Below are 12,392 nucleotides of genomic sequence, written 5' to 3'. Positions count from 1 at the left end.
ACGAAGTTGTTTATGTAAAAAGTAACCGGCAGTTTGGGATGTCGTTATTCTGAAAGAGAGAGCCAGACGATGAAGACGTCCGGTCGAGCACTTCAATAAAATACGTTTATTCTAATTCAATTTTATAAGTGTATTTACTACACTTACATTTTGGCGACTGGGAGCTCGACCGGAGAGAATTCACGCGTTTTTCTTCTGGTTTCCGACGAGCTGTTTTCTTCATTTTATGGATTGGTTCACCAAATATCCTGCGTCCTCATTCGACTGCTCTACGAAGGATTCATCTCCTTATTGGTTGTTGGGATTTCTTTTCCTTCGTTCGGTTGGTTAAATAACAACGAAGTACTCTGCACACCATTGGCTGTCTGGATCTCAATTTCATCGGTTCGTTTGTTGTTTATTTCACTTCCTCAAAGAAAGTCCTCCCAATTCACGTTTTCACACGCTCCGTGTTGGCTGTCACGTTACAGTTTCTTCTGCTCTGATGCAAAACGGCAGTAAGCGGTAAGATGTGCGTTTGGGTTGGATTGGAGGCAAAGTCTGTTTGACTTTAATGAGGCAAGTGGCAAGAAGTTATAACGTTTGACTGGCACCTGTGGCAAAGTTTGTTTGACTCTACTGAGGCAAGTAGCAAGCTGTTAACAACGTTTGACAAACGCCAGTGGATTAATTTCTCTTTCAATATACAGCGTAAAAAAAAAAAATGTCATTTCTTTATAGCGCGAAAGAGAGGTTTCGACAGAGCATTTTTGTTAATTGTGCCTCACACTTTCTGGAAGACTATTACCTTTTTTGCTCTTGTGCAAGTGACTGGTGAAGTTTTTCTTGGTATTTGGAATTGAAAGTTAAAGAACATTTTTACCAAAGCGTTTTAACATCACAAGTTTCAAGTGAATTACTTTTATCTACAAGGATCTACAAATAATTTATTTATATGGGAACAGTTATATTTTCCTCAGCAAGATCTTATGAACTCAAGTTATAATTCAACTTTAATCTCATTTCATTTCAAGTCTAATTTTACATTGCTGTTTAGTTCTCTGTTGTCACCATAACTTGATTTACTTTTCAGGGTTAAGTTTTTATCAATTTGCGCAGTATTTATTTTTTCTCGCTAAACAGTAGCAATGGCTACGCCTACCACCAGCATTACGGTCAATCCACCTAAATAATTTTTGTGCACTCCTGGTGATCCTCCTGTCCCATGGTTACAATGGAAAGAGTATTTTATTAACTATTTGTTCACCATTGACCATGCAAATAAACTATCTGCGGACAGAAAAAAAGGGTTACTAATGCACAGTTTAGGACCAGAAGGCTTAAGGGTTTATAATAAATTAAATAAGGAAACTGTTGCTGGTGATGAAAATGTATTTAATCAAGCCATCAGACAATTAGACAATTATTTTTCTCCTAAAGTCTGCATAGGTGTTACAAGGTTTAAATTTTTCAAAAGAAAACAACTTAAAGATGAATCTTTTGATGATGTTGTAACTGCTCTTCAGAAGTTAGCCATTGATTGCAGATTTGGTGTTATTGAAGAAGAATTGATTAGAGACCAAGTGGTAATGCATGCTTATGATTCTGCCATTCAAGATAGGTTATGGGTTAATGGAGATAATGCACTCAAAGATGTATTAGCTATCGCTAGGAAAGCAGAATTGTCAGGGAGATGCGCTAAGGCACTAAAGAAAGAAAATTCTGATGATATTCAGCACGACACAGTAGCCAGAGTGGTTTCTAATAGAACTAAAGGCAATACTCCAAAATTCACAGTAAAGAACAAAATTGGTTCAGTTAAGAAAGACAAAATATACAAATGTTATCGTTGTGATAGTAAGAACCATTTAGCAAATGATAAAAGCTGTCCTGCTATTAAACAGAGATGCTCCATCTGTAAAAAGATGGGTCATTTCAGCAAAGTATGTCATGCCACTAATTTTAAAAATCAACAAGTCAAATGTATTGAGGAAGGGTATGTTTCTTCTAACAATGAAGATAGTGATGATGATTCTTCCAAATTTTTGAGTAATGTAGTTCTCAACATCATTGATGATAACGATTCTAGCAAACCCATGTGTCACATATCTTTAGGAGGTGTTAACATTGACATAGCTGCCGACTCGGGGTCCCCTTTTACCATTGTTAATGAATCTGTATGGTCAGATAAATTTGTCATGAAGCTTGGTCCTGAATTAAATACCCCTGATATTACACCTTTAAGTTACAATGGTGAGCCTATAGACTTAGTAGGATACCGTGAATTAGTATTTAGATTCAAAAGCAGAAATGCTTTATGCAAGCTTTATGTATCAAAAAAGGACCTTCCGTTTTGGGTTGGAAGGATCAAAGAAAACTTGACATAATACTTGATCCTAATGGAATTGAACAAGTCCTCGTAGTAAATGAAGGGGAATCCTTGAAGGAAGTCCTTTATAATAAATTCCCAGAAGTTTGTTCAGGCAAGTTGGGAAAAATTGAGGGGTTTGAACATCGTATTCGTCTCAAACCAGATGCGTGTCCTAAAATTCATAAATTACGCAATGTGCCTTTTTCTGTGAGAGATGAAGTACTGAGGTTCTGTGTGGAACGGAACGACACTTTTGAGCTGTGACGAATATGGATGAGTTTGATGTCTACGAACCGCAAATGACGAGTATAGTGGGTGTACGCAGTTTCGCTATGCAACCACGTATGGTTCGTCTTATTTTTGGGTTTGTTCATCTGAACCCTCGGGTACCATTTTAGATACGGCATCCATTTTGTTTCTTGCCCTCAAGTAGCCAGCGAACGGACTTTGTCCGCTTCGTGACCCTGGGACTCCCAAGCTTGCACGAGGGACACGTGTTCCTTTGAGTGTGACTTTTACGACGAGGGAAATGACACGGCGAAGGCAGATGGCCCCGCTCAAGGCTCATCTTGCCGTGCCGGTCTATTGTTTCAGCCATGCATACATTGGACACGAGGCCTTTGATCCCGTTATCAAGTTTCCCTTATTACTCCAAACACCCTTTTCTAATCTGTTGTGCATCCTTGTCCTTTCTTTGCATCTGTTTTCGTCCTTTCTCTTAATGCGTTTACGGTTAGGATGGAATGTGTTTTATTGCAGAGAAGATATGTTTTTACAGTTGGGAACCAGCAAGACTGTTGTAATTATGTTCCGGCCTCCTGAAACATGAACGCGACCCTTTTGAAGTTTATTGTGGGAACTGAGTTGTAACCTTTGTTCACCATACTGTGCTATGGGAAAAACGTGTATAAAAGGAGCGATCCACTTTTGCAATTTGAAGCAGTCTCAGAGAACCTACACGTTGTGTACTTCTTGTGACCTCTGTATCCCTGCAGTAAATAAACGCTGATCTCTGACGTCGCTGGAAGTGTCCCGTGTCTCTGTGTTTCGTACGCCAGAACAGGTAACCCACGAAGGTTTCAGGTGTTGTTCCCTGGCACCGCTGGGTCTTAAGAATAACCCAGTCCTTCAGTTGGCGCCCAACGTGGGGCGACATCAACGGTACCGGTCCAAAGCCCGACGATCGTGAGGAACTTCGTGTGAAATCTCCGAGGGAAGGTGCACCCCGCTTCATCGATCCAGTTGTCGAAATAAGTGGCCCGACGTCTTTTCCCGCGAAGATCCCCGCCTCCTGACGGCTGCGACGGACCGATGCCCTGACTGTCGACCTGTTTTGGCGCCTGGCGTAGTCCTTTGTACGGCGAGACGATAGACGGGCCTTCCTGGTGACGCCATTGTTCTCTCAGTTAAGTATTTGTGGGTCGCTCCCAGTGTTTCTTTGTTGTTTGCATGGTTCCATAGCATTCGTGGTTCTTAGTTGTTGGGTTTTATTTGACGATTGCAATTGCCAAAAACCGAGGGTCTTGCATTTTTTTTGCGAGGACATCGTAATTCGATAGCCCTTGAAGTTTGTATACTCGGTTAGTGTGCGCGATGCCTGGCCGTAGTACTTTGTTTGGGTTTTTCAAATGTTGCAGAATGGATTCCCGGCTGGAGGATTCATGTCCGATACCTCCGGTTGGAGCTCCAATTTACGAGCTCTATAGTCGTCATGGCGTGGGTCCTATCGTATATAATGAATTTTGGGTCCGCTACACTAAAAATGATGGCGTCCTTAGTTGGCCATCTCATGGTAGTTTCGAAACTGCTGTTTTAGATAATTTGGAAGCTAAACTGTTTAAAAAGAAGGCTAGGCCGGCCATGTTTGATTCCTTCCGGTTATGGCGGAAAGAGGCCAAGCAGAAAGAAATCAAACAGAATAAGAAAAATAAAAGAGAAGGTGTTATTACGGTGATGCGAAATGCAGAACAGTATCAGTTAGACAAAGATGAGAAAGAGCAGGAAGTTAGTGCTCGGCTACATCATATGGCGGTGGATAAATGTTATCCGGTGCTACCTTCTAATGTCGATAAGACGGGAGAAGAAGCGATGGAGGATTCGCTCTTGTCTTATCTGTTGAAATCACCACCTCCCTATGCTCCCGATGCTATGGGTCCCGTGCATCCACCTCTTCCTCAACCCGCTGTTTTGGCGGCTGCTGGTCAGCCCGCCGTTCCTCCCGCTCTCCCGAATCCCCTTGTGCCACAGATCGTTCATCCTCTTGTGCCGGCTTCTCTCCCTACTGCGCCTTTCCAAGTCCCTCCTCTGTCTGTCGTTCCCGCTACTCCTGGTGCCGCGTCTACTTCTACTGCCTCCACCCCTACTGTTGCCGCGCCTGCATCTTCTTCCTCTTCTCCTTCTGTTCGTAGTCGTCTCCTGACTGCTGTTGCTATTCTTTATTCTCCGCTTTTTGGGCCGATACTCGGCTCGACTCTTTCAGATGTCGCTCAAAGGCGCAGCCAGCTTCCTGATGGTAGGGAACGTGACTCGCTGGTAAAAATGGCACGCAGATGGATTCGTAATCCTGTTAAATACACCTCACGTATAGTGTTTGAAACGTTTTCTCAGTTTAATGCGCCCACGCAACGATTCGTGTTTGAGGAACTCTGTAAATCGTTGAAGGAGGAGGGGGATGATGATGTGGTTGATAATGTACCGTCTGAGGTTTCTGAGCTCCAGCATCGGTTCGCCACGGGTGTGATCGTAGGTGACAAGGTTCGAGATGCTCTAGAACGCTTGTTATCCTTTCGATGTACAGTGCAACCTCGTGCGTTGTTTAAGGAAGAGACTGCAGAATGGATGGCACAACCTGGTCAATATCCTATGCGGGAAGTTCCCCCGGTATGGATGCCAGGTAATCCTAATGCTAACCCTGCTGTCCCAGGCCGTTTCCAGAGAGTGTGGATACACCTCCCTTGGAAACGATCGGAAGTTTTACAAGTGAAGCAATCTTTGCCTGATCCCCGTAAAAATCCTGCAGGTTATTATAAGGAGCTCTCCCAATTGGTGGATGCTACCGTTATGAACCTTGCCGATATCGACATGTTGTTTGGCAATGTGGTGCCTCAGCCGATTTGGGCGAAAATTCGCCACGAGAATCACGCAGCCGAGTTAGGCGGTGACTGGGCTGCCCTTACGGCGGCAGACGCTCAGCAGGTCGGTGGGGCTAAGCCTGAACAGCTTATTGTGGCTTTGCCTCAGAGGATAATTACCCTGATGAAAACGCTTATGCCAGCGATGCGCGTCAATTGGGACAAATTATCAGCGTGCAAGCAAAAGAGGGATGAAAGCGTTTCTGATTTCTTTACGAGATTTGAGGAAGCGTTTGTTGATCATAGTGGCCAGGACATGGGTTCAGAGGGTGGTCAGCGGCTGTTCGTTGATAAGTTTGTATCGAACTTGCTGCCCGACCTTAGCAACAAGTTGAAGAATTCTGAGAGTTCGTGGGCTGTTTCTACCACTTCTCAAATATTGGCTACGGCCCAATATTACGAAAATAGAGAAAAGGAGGAAAGTGAGCGTGCAGATAAGAAAACAAAGGATCTTTAAACCAAGGTCTTATTGCAGCAAGCCTATCCTCCGCGCTCGAATTTCAGTGACTCGCAGCAGCCAAATCGATCACAATCACAGTTCTCCAGATCGCAGACGCGAAATGACTCTCCCGCACCTCGCTTTGTGTTGGGATATAATCAATGCGCATATTGTCGAGGGGAGGGCCATTTGAAGTTTAATTGTCCGGTTCTCCGTGATAGGAACAATGGTGTGTCGGCTCGAGGAGGACGTAGTGGTCCTCAACAGGCTTCTCGTGGTAGAGGTCGTGGAGTTACTCAGAATCAGGCCGAACGTTTTGCCACGTCTTCGGACTCGCAAAATTGTTTCGACCGGCGCAAACCATCGTCCGGTCGATCTGCACAGTATCATGTGGATGACTGTTACGTCGAGTGTGATGTTGATACGGATGGTATCTACTAGGACAGCCATAGACAAAGGAAGGGAGAAGTATCAGTTCCGGTTGATCAGAGAGGGCCTTATGTTGCAGTAGCCACTTTGGGCGTCGTTGAGCCTTTTCTGTTGGACACTGGTGCAGCAAAAAGTTCCATCATGCATTCGAAACTCCCTGGCGCGCCTTTGTCTGGCTTAACGAATGTTTCCGTTGGATTTTCTGGCGCCCCCGTTAGCAATCCAGTTTCTGGCCCCTTGCCCCTTACAATTGGGCCTCATGAGCTAGAAGCTCCTTTGATTTTGACCACTGGTTGTGGTGAGAATCTTTTGGGCTTGGATTTGTTGAAAAGGTTACATGCGACTTTGTACTGTTCTCATACGGGCGTGGAGCTTACGTTGGGTAAGAGCGTGATTTCCCCTATGTATTTATCGATCGATAAGCTCCCACCGGAGTTGAGTTCTCTTCCGGTCTCTTTGTGGGCGACAGGTCCCAATGATGTGGGCCTGCTGGATATACCACCTTATGTTGTTCAATTGAAAGTTGGTGCGCGCTTACCGCGCGACCCCAGTATCGTATTTCCCTTGATGGTGAACGGGCACTATTAGCGATCATTTACGATCTGATCGGTAAAGATGTTATTGAGGAGACACGGGGTAATGTGTGTAATAGTCCCGTGTTGCCTATTCTGAAACGAACGCATCCCTCCAAGCCTCCCGTGTACCGTCTAGTACACTTACGGGAGGTAAATAAAATTGTTGTTCCGCAGTTTCCTGTGGTGCCAGACATTACGGCTTTACTGACTCTGATTCCAGCCTCTGCATCATGGTTCTCGGTAATCGATCTGAAGAATGCGTTCTTTAGCATTCCGATTGCTGAGGAAAGCAGAGATTAGTTCGGTTTCTCATTGCCCGGAGGCGCGAGCGGGAGGAGGTAACCCGGGTGGAGGCCGAAATTACTGAACTAGAGGGTGACCTGGGGAGCGGGGTGACGGATGCCACATTGCATGTTCTACACCTCAAGCAGGCGGCCTATAGGGCCCTCGTCACGGAGGCGGCCAGGGGCCTCAGTAGAGAGCAACAGGGGCGACTGTATGATGTGGGTGATAAGGCTGGTAAATTGATTGCGTGGTTGGACAAAAAGGAGAGAGCGAGTCGTGTGGTTCCGTTGATCGAGAGGATGGATGGTGTGTGTGTCACCGAGCCGGACGCCATTGTCTCCTGCTTCGCGGATTATTTCCGCGAGGTGTATTCCCCGGTTTCTCCCTGCTCGGAGGAGGATTCCCATGCCCTGCTTCGGGACATTGCGCTGCCCTCCCTTTCGGTGGAGGACAGGGATTCGCTGGACGCTCCTCCCACCTCGGACGAAATTGCCCTTGCTATCCGCTCGGTCGCATCTGGCAAGGCCATGGGCCCCAATGGCATCCCTATCGAGCTGTATAAGCTGCGACCGGATGTACTGGCGCCCCACCTGCGCGCGATGTTCCTGGCGGCCCGCTCGCGGGGTTCCCTTCCGCCGGACCAGCGTCTGGCCACGATCGTGGTGATCCACAAGGAGGGGAGACCCCGTGAGCGGGTCACATCCTATAGGCCTATCTCGCTCTTGAACGCGGAGCCCAAAATCCTCGCCAAGGTGCTGGCCAACCGGCTGGTCGGCGTGGTGGGCGATTTGGTCCACCAAGACCAGTCCGGCTTCATACCCCATCGCAACACGGCCCTTAATCTGCGACGCTTGCACGGGGTGCTCGCGCGTGTCCCGTTCGTGCGGGAACCGGCCATCTTGGCGTCCTTGGACGCCACCATGGCGTTTGATACGCTCGAGTGGCCATACATTTGGGCGATGCTGGCGAAGTTTGGCTTCGGACCGGGCTTCATCAGCTGGGTCAAGTTGTTGTATTCCGGCCCATTGGCGCAGGTGGTGGTGAATGGACGAGTTTCGGCCCCATTCGCACTGGGACGGGGCACGCGACAGGGTTGCCCCCTGTCGCCTCTCCTGTTTGCACTGGCCCTGGAGCCCCTGGCGGAGTGGCTGCGGTGGCACCCTTCCATCCGTGGTCTCCGCTGGACCCCCGAGCATGAGGACCATGTGTCCCTCTACGCTGATGATATCCTTCTATATCTCGCCTCCCCGCGTAAATCACTGATCGTCCTAGTTGATGTTTTGCGCTCATTCGGTCGCAACTCAGGCCTCGTCATCAACTGGGCGAAATCCTGTGTATATGTGCTTGCCGGGGAGGCTCCGGTCCTACCCCGGGACTGTCCGATCCAGATTGCCTCCCAGGGGTTTCGGTACCTGGGTATATATATTACTCTGGACCCGGAGGCCCGCTACGAGCGGAATTTGCTGCCCCCCCTCCAGCGCTTGAAGGAGGACGTGGTGCGTTGGCGGCGTCTGCCGCTTTCGCCGCTCGGCCGAGCGGCCTTGTTTAAGATGATGTCGTTGCCGCGCTTTCTGTACGCTCTCCAGAACACTATGGACTTGGTCCCGGCGCGCTACTTCCGTGAGGTGGAGAGTTTGCAGCGTCGCCTGTTCTGGGACGGGAGGCCACGTATTGCCTTGGCTAAATTGACGCTCCCGTGGTACGATGGGGGGGTTGCCCTCCCGGATATTAAACGGTATTACTGGGCCTCCCAGCTAGCTGCGATTAATCATGGCCTTTACGGGCCCGCCCTGAACCCGGCATTTGAAATGGACAAGATGCTCCTGCCCGGTGGCGACTACAATCGAGCGCTCTACTCTGGCGCGCCGGACCCTCGCCTGACGGGACCGACGCGTGTTATGGTGCGTGTATGGCACGCGGCTAACGCAGCTATGGGGTGGAAGGACCGTTTGACCCGGGCGTCACCGCTATATGCGTCTGCGAGGTTGGGCTCCCTGTGGACCTCGAAGGGCTTTGAGAAGTGGGACACGATCGGCATCAGCACAGTGGGAGATCTCTGGACGAGGGGGGGATTCAAAACTTTCGAGACGCTGCAGACGGAGTTTCAGTTGCAAGGCAGTGAGTACTTTCGGTACTTACAAGTCCGCCACGCGCTGGGCTCCGTCTTCCCGGATGTCGCGTCAAGTCAAGTCAAGTCAAGTCAAGTCATAAAATTTGTATAGTGCACTACATACCCAGAGGGTTTCAAGGCGCTTAGGAAGGGGAGGAGGATTATTTGTCAAATATCCACGTTTTAAGCTGCTTTCTGAACGCTGGGTGGTTCTGGGTGAGGCGAAGGTAAGCGGGGAGTGAGTTCCATGTTTTAGCAGCCAGGTATGAGAAGGATCTGCCTCCCATGGTGGTCCTGTTGATGCGGGGTACAGTGGCGAGGGCTTGGCTGGAAGAACGAAGTTGGCGGGAGGGGGTGTAGAAGGACATTCGAGAGTTGAGGCAATCTGGTCCGATGTCGTAGAGTGCTTTGTGTGCGTGGGTAAGCAGTCGGAAAGTGATTCTCTTATTGACGGGTAGCCAGTGGAGGTCTTTAAGGTGATCAGAGATGTGTTCGTTGCGTGGGATGTCTAATATGAGCCTGGCTGAGGCGTTTTGGATTCGTTGGAGTTTCTTCTGGAGTTTAGCGGTGGTACCTGCGTAGAGGGTGTTTCCGTAGTCCAGTCGGCTCGTGACCAGAGCGTGGGTGACTGTTTACCTTGTTTCGGAGGGGATCCAGCGAAATGTTTTTCTGAGCATGCGAAGAATGTTGAAGCAGGAAGAGGATACGGCGCTGACTTGTCTGTTCATTGAGAGTGAAGAATCCAGGATGACTCCAAGGTTCCGTGCGTGGTCTGTCGGGATGGGTGCTTTTCCGAGGGCTTCCGGCCACCAGGAGTCGTCCCAAGCGGAGGGGGATGTGCCTAAGATGAGGACTTCTGTTTTGTCTGAGTTCAGTTTCAGATGGCTTTGTTTCCTCCATTCGGCAACTTCTTTCATTCCTTCGTGTAGGTTTGTTTTGGCGGTGCTGGGATCATTGGTGAGGGAAAGGATCAGTTGAGTGTCATCCGCGTAAGAGATGATGTTGAGGTTGTGTTGGCGTGCGATGGCCGCGAGGGGGCTCATGTATACGTTGAAGAGGGTGGGACTGAGTGAGGATCCTTGAGGTACGCCGCAGATGACTTCAGAGGCCTCGGACTTGAATGGAGGAAGGCGGACTCTCTGGGTTCTTCCGGTGAGGAACGAGGTGATCCATTCAAGTGCTTTTCCTTGAATTCCGATGTTATTGAGGCGTTGTAGAAGGGTGCTGTGGCAGACTGTGTCGAATGCTGCAGAGAGGTCGAGGAGGATGAGGGCGACTGTGTCTCCATTGTCCAGTAGAGTTCGAATGTCGTCTGTTGCTGCGATGAGGGCGGTCTCAGTGCTGTGTTTTGCTCGGAAGCCAGATTGTGAGGGGTCGAGGGATTTGTTGGCTTCGAGGAAGGCGGCGAGCTGGTTGTTGACGGCTTTCTCGATGACTTTGGCTGGGAATGGAAGAAGTGAGATGGGGCGGTAATTTTTGAGTTCGGTGGGGTCCGCTGTTGGTTTTTTCAGAAGGGCGGTGAGTTCAGCGTGTTTCCAGTCTTCTGGGAAGGTAGCGGAGTTGAAGGAGAAGTTGATGACGTCTCGGAGGTGCGGTGCTATGAAGGAGTCTGCTTTGTTGAAGATGTGGTGAGGGCATGGGTCTGTGGGGGATCCTGAGTGGATGGAATTCATCAGGCGGGTGGTGTCCTCAGTGGAGATTGGGTTCCAGGCGTTAAGGGTGTTCACGGGGGGAAGATGTTCAGCAGATGGTAGGGTGGGTTGGTTTCCGGGATGGTTGTCAAAGCTGTTGTGGATGTCTGCAATCTTGTTGTGGAAAAAAGAGGCTAGGGAGTCGCAGAGGGTTTGGGAGGGGGTGATGTCGTTGGCCGAGGGATTGGAAAATTCCTTGACGATGTTGAAAAGTTCCTTGCTGTTGTGGGCGTTGTTGTCAAGTCGATCCTTGAATGCTGTTTTCTTGGCTTTTCGGATCAGTTGGTGGTGAGTGCGGGTGGCGCTTTTGAAGGCGTCCTTGGTGCTGGTGGTTGGGTCTTTTTTCCAGGCCTTTTCAAGGGAGCGGCAGAGTTTCTTGGACTTCTTGAGATCATCGTTGAACCATGAGGTTTTCTTGCTGCCAGGTTTGCTTTGACGTTTTTTCAGTGGAGCTAAGGTGTCGGCGGTGTTGGATAACCATAGGGTGAGGTTGGCGGCGGCTTCGTTGGCGTTAGATGAGAGGGCTGGGGAGTTTCGAAGAAGCGATGCGGAGATTTGGTCTGTGGTGATTTTGTTCCAGTTTCTTTGCAGGGTAGGTTGGGAGTGGTTGATGGGTTTCGGCTTGTTGTAGGAGAAGTGAACGCAGCTGTGGTCGGTCCATAGGAGCTCCGTAGTGTGGCTGAAGGAGACATGATTGCTGGAGGTGAAGATGGGGTCGAGTGTGTGACCTGCGATGTGGGTGGGGGAAGTGACTAGTTGTTTAAGTCCGAGGTTGGCGAGGTTGTTCACGAGGGTGGCGGTGTTGTGGTTGTTTATCTTTTCAAGGTGAAAGTTGAGGTCTCCCAGAAGGATGTAGTCTTTGGAGGGGAGCGCGTGAGGGGTGATGAAGTCCGTGATGTCTTCACTGAATTTTGCGCGGGGTCCTGGTGGTCTGTAGAGGAGAGTGCCTCTGAGTGTTGTTTTGGGGTCGATGTGGATCTGGAAGTGAAGGTGTTCTGAGTTGGCGAGGTTGGCATCAGAGCTGGTTGAGATGCGGATTGTTTTCTTATGGACGATAGCGATTCCTCCTCCTGTGTGGCTGGTACGGTCTTTGCGAGTGATCTTATAATTTTCAGGGATGGCAATGGTGATGTCTGGTGCGGAGGAAGCGTTCATCCATGTTTCCGTTAGGAAGGCGATGTCTGGAGAAATGGTGTCTAGTAGATTCCATAGGTCAATGGCGTGTCTGTGGACCGAGCGGGTGTTGAGAAGGATGCATTGTAGGTGGTTGGGGTCGGGAGTCTGTGGTGTGGTCGTAGCGGAGATGTTGTCGGTGCCGCTGAATTTGCAGGAGTAGCAGGAGAAAGGTCCATGGGTGTGTCCGGGAGCGGCTTGGACGCAGT

The 12,392-nt window shown here is 49.2% G+C and overlaps 1 protein-coding gene across 1 annotated transcript in view; it reads left to right on the top strand.

The window, feature by feature from the left end:
- Positions 1 to 346: 346 nt before the first annotated feature.
- The window catches only part of LOC146858189 (cyclic nucleotide-binding domain-containing protein 2-like), a 397,706-nt gene continuing 385,660 nt past the window's right edge, over positions 347 to 12,392 (top strand). The window contains exon 1 of the mRNA XM_085648957.1: positions 347 to 504. Within this exon, the coding sequence (XP_085505083.1) occupies positions 485 to 504 (20 nt within the window). The 5' untranslated portion in view covers positions 347 to 484. The remainder of the gene's footprint in view (positions 505 to 12,392) is intronic.

Source organism: Triturus cristatus, chromosome 3_2 (genome assembly GCF_964204655.1).
Source record: "Triturus cristatus chromosome 3_2, aTriCri1.1, whole genome shotgun sequence".
Classification (NCBI taxonomy): Eukaryota; Metazoa; Chordata; class Amphibia; order Caudata; family Salamandridae; genus Triturus; species Triturus cristatus.
The sequence above is the reverse complement of the archived record's forward strand: the minus strand, read 5'-3'. Positions and strand labels throughout refer to the sequence as shown.